Source organism: Drosophila suzukii, chromosome 2L (assembly GCF_043229965.1).
Source record: "Drosophila suzukii chromosome 2L, CBGP_Dsuzu_IsoJpt1.0, whole genome shotgun sequence".
In the NCBI taxonomy this organism is placed as follows: domain Eukaryota; kingdom Metazoa; phylum Arthropoda; class Insecta; order Diptera; family Drosophilidae; genus Drosophila; species Drosophila suzukii.
The window spans coordinates 701780-718140 of NC_092080.1; the positions used below are offsets into that span (position 1 = coordinate 701780).

Below are 16361 nucleotides of genomic sequence, written 5' to 3' on the forward strand. Positions count from 1 at the left end.
AGTTTTGAGATGTTTGCACGTAGCTTTAAGTTTTTAACTAGATTTTGAATTTTTTGAGACCTTTATATACTTCTGACATAATTTATTTCAGAACACCCTCCATTTAAATGTTTAAAATTCTTATAAATATATAATGAACAGAAATGATCACGTGAGGGTGCTTGGCTTGATTAAGACTCTTCCGGTTGGACCAGCAAAGCTTGCTGGACTTAAGACAAAGCTTTCAAGGGAATGGAGCGGCAAAAGGCCCGACAGAGGTAAAGATTCGGTGCTGGGGGCACCCGGCTCAGCTGGCTTAACACCTTGGCAAGCTCCTTGTGGATTTTGCGAGGCCAAGGGCCACCTAGAGCCACCCCATCCCACCCCATCCCCTTTCGGCTGCCATTTTGCAGCTGACAATGACGGGGACAATAAGCTAATTGAGGCTGAGGTGGATGTCGCAGCGACGGACAGGCCACAGACCCAAAAACCCAACGGCACACGCTCGGATGGCCAAAAAAGTTCATTATCCCCGGTCGAGGGTTGGCATGGCGGATGGCGGATGGCCCTTGGATGCCGATGAGGATGAGGATGAGGACGCGACCGGTTGCCATTGGATAATCTTCTGTTATGAGGCCGCGCAACGATGCGCTGTGAGACTCGGTTGGCTTTTTTGAAAGTGAATGAAGGTGTGGGGGAATAACTGATGAAAAGAATTTGGCAAGTCTGAAAGAAATGTAAGACTTTGAAATTCGAAAAACCATTATGAAACTATTATAAATGTCGACACGGCATAATCTCTTTGTTTCTGTTCCAACTATTACATAAAAATCATTTTTTGTAGGCTCTACAGGAACTATTCTCATATTTTAACCCTCCCTACATTCGTTTTTTCTGTCTAGCCTTTCAACCTCCTTCTGCGCCTGTACTGGCACATTTAAAATTAATCGAAAATCTTTTCTTCGGTATTATTTCGAGCACTCGCTTCTCGGGGCTGTGTGCACAAGGACCACAAACTTTAATCGATAGTCAAATAAGCGTCGGTCCTTAAAGGAAGAGGAATGGAAGAGGGATGCGGAATACAGGGGATTCGATACAAGCCATGTGTGCTATACATATAAGGACGTCCTGCGAGAGAGAGCTGAGAGCTGCTCCTTGCTCGGCTTTTGTGCTGTAATTTCTCTAACGTTTGTTTATATTTTATATCGAATGCGCCCCGGGCCGCATAAACGCAATAATCGCACATTTTATGGATTAAACTCACCTGCTTCGCCTGCTAATCTACAGGAGGATTCTTGCCAGGAGCTATGACGTGGGTCAACCACTGGGAAACGTATGATTGATGGTTAGAAAAATCATCTTGAGCTATATTGTAAACAACATTTTGTGAATCCTTTAAAAGAATATCTATACCATCTTAAATATTTTGTCCTTTAAACATATAGGTATTTAGGTATTTGTTTTAGTTACTTACAGTTATTTCTTTAAAATATTCCTAATAAAAATGTTTATTGTAATTTGCAAGGAGATTTTAGAAGAATCCCAAATGAAAAGCATACAAAACCTTTTTAATTTAAATGATTGATATAAAGGTAATACATTTAATTATAAAAACGTTTCTGGCTCTGCGTCAAGAGGATTTACACTGTCTACTTTTTCTGATTCAAATATCTTAAAAGAATATTACTGGCAGTTCCTATCCCAGCATCATTGCAGCCGGAATCGGCTTTAATTCCTCGGCCTGGCCAATCCGTTGCCAATTAGCCACTGGAATTGAACCCCCGACACTCATGAATCCTGAATCTCTCAGTCGGCAAATGAGTTATTCATTATGCATATGCATTCGATTTCCAGCCCCCCTCCTTCCCATCCAACTAACAGGGCAATATTAAATAATGAAATATTAAAATCGAATGCGACTGAAATGACTTTTGCCCCCTCTTTTCCATTTGGATCTCGGAGAGGTGTTCATGTGAATAAATTGCAATTAACAATATTTTTATTTCAACAAACGAAATGTCGACCTCCTCCCTTGGCTCCTATAAATAAGAAAAAAAGTGCCAGGATGGCGAACCCATTTAATTAAAGGCAAATTTAATGGGTAAATATTTCATATGCTGCATATACACAAAGCGGGGGTCAGAAAAACTGTCGAAAAAAATGTTATAAAAAGTGTGTATATATTTTAATATCCTCATACAGTGCGTCCCACAAAAATACATTTAAATACTAAAATTCTAGTTTTCTAATTATCTGATCTGTTCATTAGATCTTAAAAAAATTCATCAAAATAATACTGTTTTTGAGCTGATCAAAATGTAATGAAAAGCGACAAGCTTAGTTGTCATATACAATATAATATACTATAAAAGAAGGGTCTAAAAAATCGGGAAGTATCTGTTGTAGTCAAAACGGCTTGAGATAAGAACCTAAAAAAATCGAATTCGGAAATAATATAATTACAAATATGATAAGTAATACGTTTATTTATATCTGCAATGGGAAATAATTAGATTTATATTAATTTTTAAAGGTTTATCAGCCAACAAGACCTTATATTTTCGAAACGCTCTTTACCTAAAGCTTAAAAAGTACACATTTTATTTTAAAATACGAAAAAACGTTTTGGTCTGTATGCGAGTAAATAGCAGCGAATTGGAGGGGAGCGGGAGGAATTTGGGCCTGGGTGTATATTAAATTTCGTGTTGATACAGAACAGGAACGGAAAAAATTATGCGAAGCGTGCACTAGAAAAACAAAAGAAACACGAGAACGGTTCGGGACGGGGGAGTGAAAAAAGAAATCAGAAAAATTAATAGAGTGCAAATATTTGTAGATTTTTACACGAACTATTAACGGGCAGCAAACAGAACCCGACGCAAAAACCAGTAGCCAGGATCCCGGGATTGGAGATTGCGGGTAACTCGAGATCGTATCATTTGGGATGGTATATGGGCCTATAGGCCTATGCAAATAAAAGCCAGGGGAATGACTGGGCACAAAATGGCGACTCAGGAGCAGAGGACCAAATAAAAGAGAACGAGCCAAGTCAGGTCAAGATAGAATAAATTTGAATTTGAATTTTGGCCATCGATTCGAGTCGTCGGAGTCTCTCACCTGAATGAACCTGAACTTGCTGCTCCGGCTCTGCCAAAGGAAAATAACAAGATGGAAACTTTGCCAAAGAGAAAAACACAAAAAAATGGGGGAGAAAAACAAGCTGAAAAGGACACAATACAGCCCAAAACGAGACAATTTGTCAGTCAAATTTCGGGTGACAGAAGGAGAGTGAGCTGCCAGAACATTTCACTTAACAAAAATAAAATGGTAATAAAATAATGATATAAAATATTCGTTTTGATACTTTTGTAAAACGGATCAAAAAAGTAAGCTAGATCTTCTTTCTTTGCTTTTAAATTACTAGTCTTTGGGCGAGTAATATATACATTCTTTCGAAGTACACACTTCTGAATTATTTAATTATCTCTGGCCTAATTTAACATTTTAATGATTTACTTTTTTGATCGATCCCTGAAATAACTGGTCTTCTTTTTATAGTTATGCCTCGATTATAGTTATTCCCATTATAAACCCTTTTATAGTACTCACTTATTTCATTAATATTTTACTTATAATATTTCATTGATATATTATATTGTGATATTTTTCTCAGCTTTTAAAATCGATTTTTAGTTCTGATCTGTAGATAACATATGTTAGGCATGATTTCAATTCGTATCTTAACAGCTTTCTGTTGTCAGTTTTCCAAATTTATTTTGACTAACTCTTCATCGTTCTATCTATACTTTAACATACATACACCATATTCTCTCTGTGCAGGGGATGATTTCAGTGGCTTGCCCATCTTGTTTTGGCACGTCCCCCGATTCGCAATGCAAGAATGAAAATGGCCAACAAATGCCGGCAGAGGACATGCAGATACATCTGCCACAGAGCGGAGAAGATGCAGATGCATATAGATTTTCGTGCCCCATCCTCTATTCCCATTTCAGATCCTTTGTGCGGCCCCTGTCTGTGTGCGAATTGATTGGAGGCGAAGCCATCAAAGTGTCCATCGAAGCTGCTAACAGGCTGACCGCTGCCGCCCCATTTTCCGCCCAGTTTTCCCCCATTTTCCTGCCCCATTTCCAGTTATCCCTGGATCTCCATCTCCTATTACCTGGAGTGGCAGGTGTGAAAGCTTCTCGCCGGGTCTTCCCACTTATCATCGAAAGTTTCCCATCCATCCAGAGTTAAACAACTTTTCTTGGAATTTTGTTTTGACTTTTGGCGAGTTTTTCGTTTTATTTTCGGTTTTCAATAAGTTAGTTTTAACATTAGAATTAATCGTTGGAGGAATGACACTTAACTTTCGTCTAGTATGGTATGTGTGTTTATCTTAATTATCAAAACTCTTTTATGGAGATTTGTATTCTAGATGCAATAAACTTTGGACTTGGACACAGGACACGAAACAATTACCACAGAATGCATTCACACTTGGTTTGATACAATACATTCGCGCACATACATCTTTACATACAATTAGGTGACTGTACAGAATTTACTAAATGTAATTAGGATACTTTTCTAGTTCTTCTGGCGTTTCCTTTCCGCTTTTCAACTTATAACTTAGTAACAAAAAATGTTCAGAAATGGGTCTGTCTTCTTTTCTATTTACAAAACAAAACTTATGATCTAAGGGCCGATATCGCAAAGTCAATGTGCCCTTTGAACTATTTAATTTAAGTACTCAGTCGTATAAACAATTTCATAAATAAATTCGTTTGTTTTATCATTTAAATAATAGAAAATAATCATGTATTTTGTATTTTAAATGACTTATAAACCCCGACGTGATCAACTGGCCCTAGAAATACTCCTAAAACTTATGTCTATCCTTCCATATATACACCCAGAGCCACGCCCCTTTTTAGGCCACTTCCAGATCGGAGGACTCATCGGCATCGCTATACCCATTCGGATCGCTCTTGATGTGCACTAGTTGCGCGGAATAGTGATCGGATCCGGGGCATTTGACGGATACGGAACCGTTTCCAGTGGAGCTGGTGGTGCCGCTTCCGCCGTTGGTATTGTTGTTTCCAGTGGTGCCGTTGGTGGTGCTGCCACATTGCTCCTCCTGCAGTTTCCGCAGCCGCTCCTGCTCCTCGCGTTTTTGCTTGCGCCACTTGGCCCGACGGTTCTTGAACCACACCTGGAAAAATAAGATGAAAATAGTCTATTAGTAAAGGAAAAATAAAAATATTGTTCTGTATAGTTTAATTTAAAAATTTAATCTTACAAGTGTTTAAAGAAATCGAAAATGGTTTTAAAAACATGCATAAAGGTGTCTAAGCAGCACAGCATTTGTAAACTGTCTCCAACCGTCTGAATCAATGCATATTAGTGACTCTAAAGTTTAATCTAAACTTTTTAAGTTGGTAATGTTTATTTTCTTGGCAATATTTACTGTATTCCTCTGATAAGGATAATAATTCAGTAGGTAGGTGGCTTGGGTGGCTACCTAGGTTACTTTTGAGCGCGGGGCTTCAAAAACACTTTCATCCGTTTTGCTCGGAAATTCGCTATTCTGCTTGGGATTTCTGCTCATAAATATTTTAAGTAATTTTTTCGACCCACTCCCCCTTTTTTGTGCCCTTCCAGGGCTTCTTTTTCTCAATCTTGGCGGTTATCTTCTGGTCCGTTGCCAGGGAATGCAACCCCCACTCCCACTCACTTTCCTTCTTTTTCTGGGTTTAATGAGATGACTTATTGTAATTGTAATTAATTGAGAATTCAGAAAGGGGTGGCTAAAGAAGGAAAGAGAAAAAAGTGGTGGAAAAAAACGTACTTATAGGGTAGCAAGGTTTATGATTGGCAAGAGAAAAGCCTGTTTTATGTTGTAACATTTTTTTAAGAACATGGGAAGTAAATATTTCTGACATTAAGTTTATATCTAAAAATAATTGTATTAAGAAAATGGGACAAATTAAAAATGTCATGTTAATTAGACAGGTGAAGTGAGAGAGTCTGCTTTTTCTGTGCTGGATTTACCCTTTTTTCTTTTTAATTAGGCTTTGGCCACGCCCTTTGCGCCTGCCTTTTATACCCCACATTTAACCCCTTTCTCGGCTGTACCCCCACCCTCCGCTACTTAGTTAATTAAAACAAAAGGCGGCTGTGAAGTGACTTAGGGGTTAAACATCATCAGGAGGTTATATCTCTCCTCGGTGGAAGGGGAAGATATGATGCTGAAGAGGAATAGGAATCCCTTATGTAATCACCCTTGTGGGCAGTGAACCCATCTGTCTTGTCATTAGCCCCCAAAGCTACCCCCAATAACCCATTCTCCTTCGGAGGGCGGAGTCTTTTCTCTCTTTCTCTGCGTTCTCCCAGCGATTCTCCCTGCGATTCTCTATTTGCCCAATCCAATTCCAGTGCAATGGTGAATTTGCAACCCCTATATGTTTATTTGTCCGTCTGTTTGTTGATTATTTGCTGAATAAATACTGGGGAAAATTCGCCAGCCAGGAAAAAGTTTAATTAGAACAATTAGGCAGCGGTGGAAAAGTTGATTTTCCACAATGTTATCATTCGAGGAAAAAGTTGAGTTTTCTCTGGGGTTCGGGAAATGTTTATGCAGCAAATCGACTGAATTTGTTGAAATAACAGAGGAAGCGGAAGTGGAAGACGGGGAAATGCGCTAAACTTATAAGCAAAAGGATATATCTGCAGCTCGGGAATTCATAGTCGAGCTCATTTAAGTTTGCATTAAATTTGAGTACATTTTTGCTGCTGCTTTTCCTCTACTTATTTGCTTAGGATTTAATTTTTGAGTTTCGCCTTGGTAACCTTTGAACTTTCGCCAGTTGGCAACGCGTTTGATGTCCTCGCTAAATGTCAGTTGAAATTTCCATTTATTTTTCGCTTTCCACTCGGCCTAATTAGATTTTTGACAACTCCCTCGCTTTTCGCACATATATTGCATATTTATTTTCATAATTTTCATAATTTTATGAGCTTAAGTTATTAAAACAACAAACGCGTCGCGTTTTTCAAAATTCGCAGCCATGAATATGGGAATTACTCAGCTTAATTATGTCAACACACAAACTAAAACGATGATTACCTATGCAACAGTTTTAATCCATAAATTCTAAAACGAAAAAATCGGTACTTTGCTGCTAGCGGTTTTTACCGCCTGATTGGGTTTTTCGCCATTTGCGGGTTATTAAAGTTTCATATTTTAATTAAATGTTAGCCAGCGAACCATATTGAACCCTAATCCGACGGAACTACAAAAACCGGAGTTTGAGAGCCGCGTGTGTGCGCCGGAAAAAACGCGCTCGCTCTGCTAATCCAGTAATTTTTACGGCCAACAGAGTTTTCCGTTCTGGGGAAATCCAAACCTCCACACGTCCCTCCCCCCTCCCCCGCCACACGTTTAAAATCTGACTAACGCACAACAATTTGGCCATAACCGCAGGCGCGTTTTTTGCCGCTTTTCGCTGGCTGGCACGCTCGCAAAAATCGCAGTGAAAATTTGGAGAAATTAAATAAACAAAGGCGCAAAAAGTGGCTGTTCAGGGGATCGGGGATCTGTGTGGTGGGCGATTTCCCATGTTGATTGATGGCTTCGACAACATGCCAACAAAATGGCGAAATTGCAGTGTTCCACTGAGACAAAAATGTATAAAATTGGAAAGCCTCCTTAACAAAACTCAAGGGGTTAGACAAATGTTGTCTCAATATCAACCAAAATATTTTTGCATTTATCTAATAGATTTTCTCATTTCAAATTTGTCTTAGCATACTTTTCGGGGCCTTCTAAAGTGATTTCAAGCCCTTGAAAATGTTAGTGGAAATGTTCCTTACATTCTAATCGCTTAGACTATTAAGTTTAACATAGCTGATATCATCAACCTTTTTGGAAATCTTGATTTTAAAAAAAATGCAATATTTTAAATTGAACTCAAAAGCAATTTACCCAAAGAGTCTTTATTTCGATGGCTTTAGGGATCTTGCAGTCATGCTTTTTTAAAATCAAAAGCTAGTCCAAGAAATGTTTTTATTCTTTCAGTGTAAAAGCGAAGCTGATGCATTTTTTCGTGGCGGGAAGCTCCGAACTTGACATGCATTGGCTCGCGCCTTAGAGTCGAGAGATCTGCGGAACCACTGGCCACTGCAAATATTGCCACAGATTTTTCATCCAAAAGCGCATAAATCGCTGATACCGCAGGAAAATCGAGGGGCGGTGGAAACTCCAGAGGGCAAAAAGGCCGAAGAGCGGCACACATTCGAAAACGTGCATGAAATCCATTGAACAAACATACCCACGGCAGTTGATTTTTAATTAACTACAAAAGCGCTTTACGCCCCCTTTCGTTTCCCCCCTTTTCCCCTTGGGAAATTGGGAAATTCAGTGGGCGGGGTCTTTTTGGCAGACTGACCATCATGATGTGTGTGTTATTTTTGGGTTTTTTGACCAGTCTGCTGACTGCGTGGCTGGATTACCATGAAATGTTTCCGAAAATGCAGCACATAGTTGCACTGCTATGATAACTTTGCGCTTCGATAATCGCTGCACCTGCTCTCTCGAATTTTGCCTTCTAATTTTTCCGTGTTTTTCCAGGACCGGAAAATTGTGTCCCCGTCAAAAGCCAAAAACATTGAAAACGCCAGGCTACCAAAAAACAAAAGAGAGAAATCACATTTTCGGCTGGCTCTAGGAGAGGTTTAATAAAAATGTGGAGTAAGGGGTTAAGATGGGGGGGAAATGGGTGGAAAATGGTTGTGGAGCGGTGGAAAACACAAAATGGCGGCTGCCTTTTTGCCAGTCGCTCTAATTAGTGAAAATTGGCAACACAAGTCGGTCGGAAACTTCGTCACCAAAATGGGTGGAGCTACCCTTTTCCCAGTTTCCCAATTTTCATCCAACCTTTTTTGGAAAATTGTTGACGCTGTTTCCGTCGTGTTGTTGGATTAAAATCGCGCACCCATGAAAATTGCTCGTTACGCACATTCCCATTGCCTTTTTTTCGAGTGTACTGGGGGGTTTAACAAGTGCATGTGCACTAATTAAAGAGCTATCCCTTTTAAATGTACATTTTTTTATAGAAACGGTACTCTAAAATGTCGTTCTGTTTGAAAATTATCTGGTAATAAAAACGATTCTATAAACCATAAGTTATTGAAATTGAGTGAGAAGCTCATCTTTCAAATTTTGTTGAATAAGGGAATGTTTCTATACAATTTTCTTGAAAAGAAACAAAAACGATGTTCAAATTTCGTCAGTCACTTAGACCCGATGAAAACCCATCAAAATTAGGGAATTTTGGCCCTCAAAAAGGTATTTAAATGGTCTTTTCTATTAACTTTTTTTTTTAGCTAATCGTTGACACGGACGACCTTTTAAGGGCTTAGTGATGAGTGCACCTGTCCTCCCACCTTTTCCACCACCCACTGCGTTTTTTGTGTAAATTTATGCAGCTTCGAGGCAATTTTCTCCCCCAGCGATAATATTTGTCTACGGTTACACGCTTCAACAGCCAAAACTGTAAAGCAAACATGGGAAAAGCGTCTGCCCCCCGTCGGAAAAGGAAAAGTCCTTTTCCCCCATCCATTTTCCAAGGCTCGAGGTTATAAACGCACTTTGCTGCCCGAAAATTCTCCGGGGGATAACTGAGAATTCGCATCCTCAAAACTCAAGTGTTTGAATAATGGAAAATTATGAAAAATTATAACAACAGCATTTACCAAGAAACATGGGGGTGTGAGATTTGTGGGTTTTTGAGTGGCTCACCCAGTGGGTGGTGGGTTGTGGGTGGGTTGTGGGTGGTTTGTGACCTCGGGTAAAATTAACGGAAATCTGCTGATTCCAGCTCATTGCCGTTTTTAATTCAATTTCGAGGCTAAACAAACATCGGGGAGGAGGTGTGTTTATTGTGTCTAAGGAGAGACAACAATAATAATAATAATACAGAAGCAATATTTTAGTTAATTGCCAACGCAGGTGGCCCCGGAACAGAAAGTGCCGAGCCCGAACCCCTTTTCAAGTCGAGACCTCTCAATTGTGCAACTTCAAAGCGGCAACGCTTGAGTTATATGGGATGATCCTTGAAAGAAAGGCATACTATAGTATCAGTAGGGTGACAAGCCCTTTTCAAGTCCTGGCCAAAACAAAACGACAAAGTAGGAGAAAACAGCAGACACAACAGAGATCAGTCCACAATGGAGTGACGAGGATGATGATGAGTGGGCACATTCTTCGCCGTTCTCCACATCCACTCTCTCTATAAGTCTGAGAATGGGTAACATCAATATTTATAGAGTTGAGCGATCGAACGGAGAGAGGAGCACAAATTATGCCAAGCTGATGATTACTAATTTCTTGGCGACGACCGAAGACAAATATTTGAAATGCCCTCCAGGCATTCCTCCCATATATATACATATGTCCCTCTCTATCTGGCTGATCGGAGAACCAAATCGCCTCGATCACTTGAGCTGCGGGATTAGGCGTATTTGACTTGCACGCACCAAAGAAGGCAAGGCGAAAAAAGAGAGGCAGACGGACAAAGAGAACGAGTTTGTTTGCTCTACAGGTAGGGCTACTGTTTTACGATCCAATCCCATCCAAACCAATCCGATCCGATCCGAAACCACCCGACTCTCGAGTGTCTAAATAAAAATAATAATTGTAAATGATGAAGTCAAAATAAGCAGATCATTTAAATGCCGAACGAGGTTTGGCTGGGAACTGAATAATTACAATAAGTTCGTTAGGAAACCTATGAGAACCAAGCATTGTGAAAAGATATAGCTAGCATTTTTGGTATGCGAAGATCTTACCTATAACCTAGTCAGAATAAGGGATTTATTGTCTAACTTTCTGTAAGGGTTTGTTAATAACTTAAAAGTTCCTTGATCATATGCGTTATATCTTTAAGACATTAAAGATTAAATTAGTACTAATCAATTTTTATTGGAGATACTCTACCATTGATAAAGACTACAAATAAAATGTGTTACCTAATAGATCACCAATTGCACGGACTCTTCTCCGCTAGAGTAACCATTGTGTAGGCTTCGATTTTGTTCATTTTTTCCCTTCTGTTTTCTCTTTTGTTATTGCTGCTGTTTGTCTTAGGCAAGATTTTCAATAATTATTGCCACTTATGGTCCGACTGGGGTCTTAGAGCGACTGTCCCGGAATCGCGGGGCTCGGGGGCCTCGAGTGGCAACTCTCGGCATGCAAATATGCTAAACAGTAGCAGTCACAAAAGCCGAGGTTCCAAGTTGGAAGCCAGCACTGAAGTTGATTATGCTGCTTAAGTCAATGACGAGCGATGACAGAGCACAAGATTTACTGGGGTTTTGGGGTTTGGGGATTGGGGATTGCTGCCGTCTCTTTCTTCATCCACTTTGCTTGTCAGAGACAAGTTTGAAGTCTCTTTTTGTGTGTTGTATGTTAATTAGTCGCCCCCATGAGGCAGCAGATTCGAATCCCCTGATTTCCAATTAGTTGAAAAGTTGGGAAATCATTTCCTCACCTCAGTCTTTTTTCAAATTTACTGCAGAACGTGCAACCTGCTCCGTAATCCGCTTAGGATTCCAATGTTGGCCGCGGGTTAAATTTGTCGCCTAATCAAAAAGCGGGCGTCAATTCGCCTGCGGGTTAAGTAACGCCACGCCTCTAATTATCCTAAATGGTTAGTAATGTTAATGGGTAAGTTGTCTTAAGCTGAAGGCCAAACATAAGCCCACACCCCTTCACCCCGCCGAGTGTCAACAAATGTCGCACTTGTCCGCCTTCCTGCGTTCCAAAAGGTGAGGGCGATTTGGGGTTGGATGGGTTAGATGGGTTAGATTAAACATTCGACCGGTTGACAAACACATATTGCCAGGGAAACGAAAACTAAGGGGTCCGGGAACCCGGAAAGCGTTGCTAATCCTTATCAAAGACGCGAGATAGCCACCCATCAATATGAACAAATTAAATTGTCAACTTTTGTCGTCACTTTCTTCCTTGGTGACCTCTCAATTTGTTTGTTTGTTGTCGGGTTTCCTCGACACTAATGGACTTTGAATCACAATTGCCGATGTGCCGATGCCAAGGGATGGTTTATATTATCCCTCTGGTCGCCCGGGGTGGGACTTACAAGGGCATCCCAGCATATTTACATTAGCAATGATACGATTCAGGGACAACCACCGAGCAAATAACCATCGCCATCCGTTTAAACATGCGGTTGTATCCCAAGTCCCATTACCCAAATTAAGTGAATCATTGGGATTGGCATTGTTTTGCTTTCGCCGGCGGAGAAGCCCCGCAAAATGTACGCCGCTGACAACTAAATAAACAAGGAGAATTTCTCAGGGGGAGATTGCGATGCAGATGCCAGAGATTCAGATTCAGAATCAGATTCGGAATCTGATTCATAATGGTTAAGTGGAAGAGAGCGGGGGTGTAGCACTCAATTGGTTTCACGCGGGGAATTAAAACGAGCGTGAAATTAGAGCCAAATAGAAGAAAAGGTTGTGGGTCAGAGAGAAAGCGAGGTTACTACGAGGGAAAAAATGATTTTGAGAATCTCGTATACAAAGTGAAAAATGCTGGCATTACAATGTTATTATGAAATCACTTATAGAGGTGCCTAAAAGTACACAGTAAAAACCAATGCGACGTTCGGTTTAAAAATATATATATTGTTGCATAATTTGAGACACCTTTGCAAGAGATTTCAAGATCCCCTTAAGATTTTGAGATTTGGTTTTAACTCACCTCAACTCTTTCCTCCTTCAGATCAACTTTGAGGGCCAGCTGCTCCCTGAGCACAACATCCGGATAGTGGGTCTTGTCGAAGGTGGCCTCCAGTTGCTCCAGCTGCTCCTCCGTGAAGATGGTGCGATGGCGACGCTTCCTCTTCGGCGGCGGTCCATGGCCTAGGTGGCCCAGGTGGTGCTGCCCGTGGCCGTGGTGGTGGGCGCCCAGGTGTGGGTGGTGCGGATGTCCGTGGGGGTGGTGCGGGTGGTGCCCGTGACCCGCCAATCCGGCGGCTGCTCCACTCACATGCGCCTGCATCTGAGCGGCGGCCACATGTGCCACCGCAGCCGCGTGCATGTAGTTTGGATAAAAGTTGGGGTACGCCACTGTGTAGGGAAAACAAGAGGAAAATTCATTATTCCCTGGCTGTAATAACAGTCATATCATCATCATATAAGCGCTGGAAGGAGGGACGGCGAGGGGTAGAAGGAATATTCCTGGGTAAATCCTTAAAAATGCGCATAACGAAACGCGGAAAATAAAACGGCCGCCATGTTGGCTGTACAGCAGACGCGAAATAAGTAGCAGTGCAAAAATTAAAGTAGGGGTTGCCACAGAAATTACTGGGGCTTTAAAATTACATATAATTGTGTTCTTTCAGAATGAATTCGTTGGATTTATGTACTTAAAAGATATTGTTGCATACCTTTAGACACCTTTTTAAATGATATCATAGCCCCTTGTGATTTTCGTCTTTGTAGGAATATAAATACTTCTAAATTACTTCGATAAATTATATAAAGGATATCCGAAAGCTGAATCTATTATTTTGCCCCCAGTTGTGAACGTATGTGAGGCTTCCATTTCCGTTTCCGGTTGCAGCAAGCTGGGCCAAAAAAGTTGCGCCCAGGTTTTTAATATTCATGTCCTGCGGGGGAGCCTTTGAATGAATTTAAGCGGGATTCTGCATAAATCTCCGCCGGAGATCCACGCTCGAATCAACACAAGACCCGAGCCCATCTTAAAGCCACCCCCAGACCCAGGTTTTCCCGGGCTTTCCAGCCGAATCTGAGACTTAGAGCCCAATGCAAATCCTCTCACCGCAAAATCGCAAGGGAAATGGAAGGCAAATGCGGAATCATCTTTCACGGATCATTGCCTAATTATGAATAATGCCATTCAGGATTCGCCAGGGAGTGAGAGCGGTTCGGTTCAGTGGTTGAGGATGAGGATGTCAGGATGAGAGTGGGTGAATGGGTGATTGGGTGATTGCTGACTGCATGAGTGGGTACCCCCAAGGTGTTTTCACAGTTAAAGTTCGATGGGAAGCCGCATACTCGTAAAAATATTTTAGATCGTTTTAATGGGTCGGAGAAAACAAGAAACTTAAAAATATTGCTGGATTATCAGGCAGTTTAAGAAGGAAGCGGTTAAGGCCTTAAAATTAAGGCCTTAAGGCCTTAGAATTTAAATTTAAACTATAATTGCTATTGTAAAAGTGGTAATAAATGACGGAGAGGTGGGATCTCTTATCTCATAAAAGATAAGGCATTAATTGGCGGAGGTTATATTCTGTTTCATATTTTATTTCTTACCTAAAAAGTCCGAGGGAGAGGCGGCGAAACCGCTCGCCGCCGCAGCCGCCAGGTGACCCAAATGCAGGCCAGGATGCTGCAGCATGGCAGGAACCCTCTGCGGTCGGATGGGACTGGCGGCTGCGCTGGAGCTCGAGTTTGAGTTGGGCGAGGCGGGGGACTCGGCGCCGCTCCTCTTTAGTCCCAAACTGATGCCGTTTGGGGTCAGTCCATTCTGGTTGCCATTGCTGCCGATGTGGTTTCCCTGGCTGGCAGCAGATCCTCCGCCCTGTTGTCTGGAGCCCAGAATGCTGTCGATGGTGAATAGGGATGCGGCTGCGGCTCCTCCTCGCCTGTCCTCCTCCAGAATGGTGACTCCCGACTGGCTGCCATCATCGGAGGAGGGCGTTTGACTCTGGGACTGGGCGTGCTGGGCATGCTGCTGCTGGAGCACTGATTGCAGTCGCTGGCCCAGGTACCCGCATTGCTGGGAGTTCAGGAGCATGGCGGTGGTCAGGTGATAGGCGGCCGAGTTGCCCGGCGACCGCGAGATCTGCCTGGGTGGCTGCTGCTGCTCGCCGAGATCGCTGGGCGATCTCTTGAGCGTATAACCCGCCGGCGGGGAATTAGTCTCGACCATTTGAGCTAACATGGAGCCTGCAGGCGGTGGCGTGGGCGGCGGGGAGGGGCTGGGCGTGCTCACAACGGTGATCTTGAACTTGGCCTTCGCCGAGGGCGGAATGTCGGGCGTGGTGCTGGGAGTGGTGGTGGTGCCTCCACCGCCTCCTCCTCCAGGGGTCCACAGTGAGGAGAGAATTTTGAAGGAGTCTCTGTAACTTTCAAGCAGGAAAAATGCTTTTTCCTCACTGGTTTGTTGTTGCACAAAACGTTTATAAAACTCTTTTTAATATAGAAAAATCCACTAAGTTATTTTTTGGGGAGTCTATTAGGCCTTTCCTCACTGACTTGCACAATACGTGGTAAAACCCTATTTAATTAAGTTAAAATTCATTAATCCGCACTTGGAACACGCACTTAAATCGCGTCGTGATTTTTGAGATTTTTCCACAGGTTCTTCAGCCACCGGGAAACCCTTCTTGTCCGCTCGAGCTGCGAAACTGTTGTGAGAGCGTGCCGCCCGACAAGTTGTCGATTGAGTAGTCGTCAGGCCAGTTCCTCTACAGATATAGATACAGACTCTCAGATACAGATATACTCTCTCTCTTAGCGGACATTTTTGCGATTCAGCCAATGAAATCGGGCTGAAGCCACGCCCTCAACGCTACCATATTGTTTGGTAATGCTCTCTGGCTTTGGACGTCTCTCTCTATAAACCTCCCTCCCTTTCTTTCTATCGCTCTATAGCTCTTTCTCTCGCTCCTGTTGGTGGCTAGGTGGTTGAAGGTGTCGGTGTCCCCATCTCGCAGTTCTCCAGCTTAAAGGTTGCCAGGAGGTCTTGGATAAAGATGGCGCTACGGAGATAATGTCCCCTTCACAAAACCCCACCTTTCACCCCAATTCATATATATTTTTTTCGTATTTTTTCCGCTCTTTACTTACTTTTTTTGGACCACTGACAGTTATTTATACAGATAAAGTCATCACTGACAGACCCCGCGGCCCCCAGGAGAAAGAGATAGCTGACGAGGGTGCGAAAGAGAAGGGAAGATGGTGCGCAAGAGACGGCTTACAGCAGCTCTCTCTCTCTTTCCCCAGAGTAAGTAGTAAGTAGTATGGGGTAGCATAAAAATGTTGATGAAAATTATGGGTGGCAAAAAGCCTGACGCTCTCTTTCCGCTTTTAGGGGATTCGGATTCTCCGCTGCCTCTGCCGACGCTATATCTTAAGAAGATAATGACTAAATTAATGCTTTTATGTTTCTGGCAACACATAAACATCATTATGCGCTCAATCCGCCCACGGAGATGCGCTTCCTTCTCCAGCTTTATCTTTATCCCGTTCTTCCTTCTGGAGGTTAAGGGCTATATACGTAGGTATTTCACTGAAGAGTAGAGGCAGCATATATACATGGCGCACTCTTC

General features: G+C 42.2%; 1 protein-coding gene across 1 annotated transcript; it reads right to left on the reverse strand.

Annotated features, from left to right (window-relative positions):
• Nucleotides 1-4261: 4261 nt before the first annotated feature.
• Nucleotides 4262-15220, reverse strand: Gsc (goosecoid homeobox). The gene is made up of 3 exons (XM_017077357.4): nt 14341-15220; nt 12764-13131; nt 4262-5194 (listed from the first exon to the last, which is right to left on the reverse strand). Exons 1-3 carry the CDS (start codon nt 14969-14971, stop codon nt 4913-4915), a joined length of 1281 nt encoding a protein of 426 aa, XP_016932846.1. The 5' UTR covers nt 14972-15220; the 3' UTR covers nt 4262-4912.
• Between the last annotated feature and the right edge of the window lie 1141 nt (nt 15221-16361).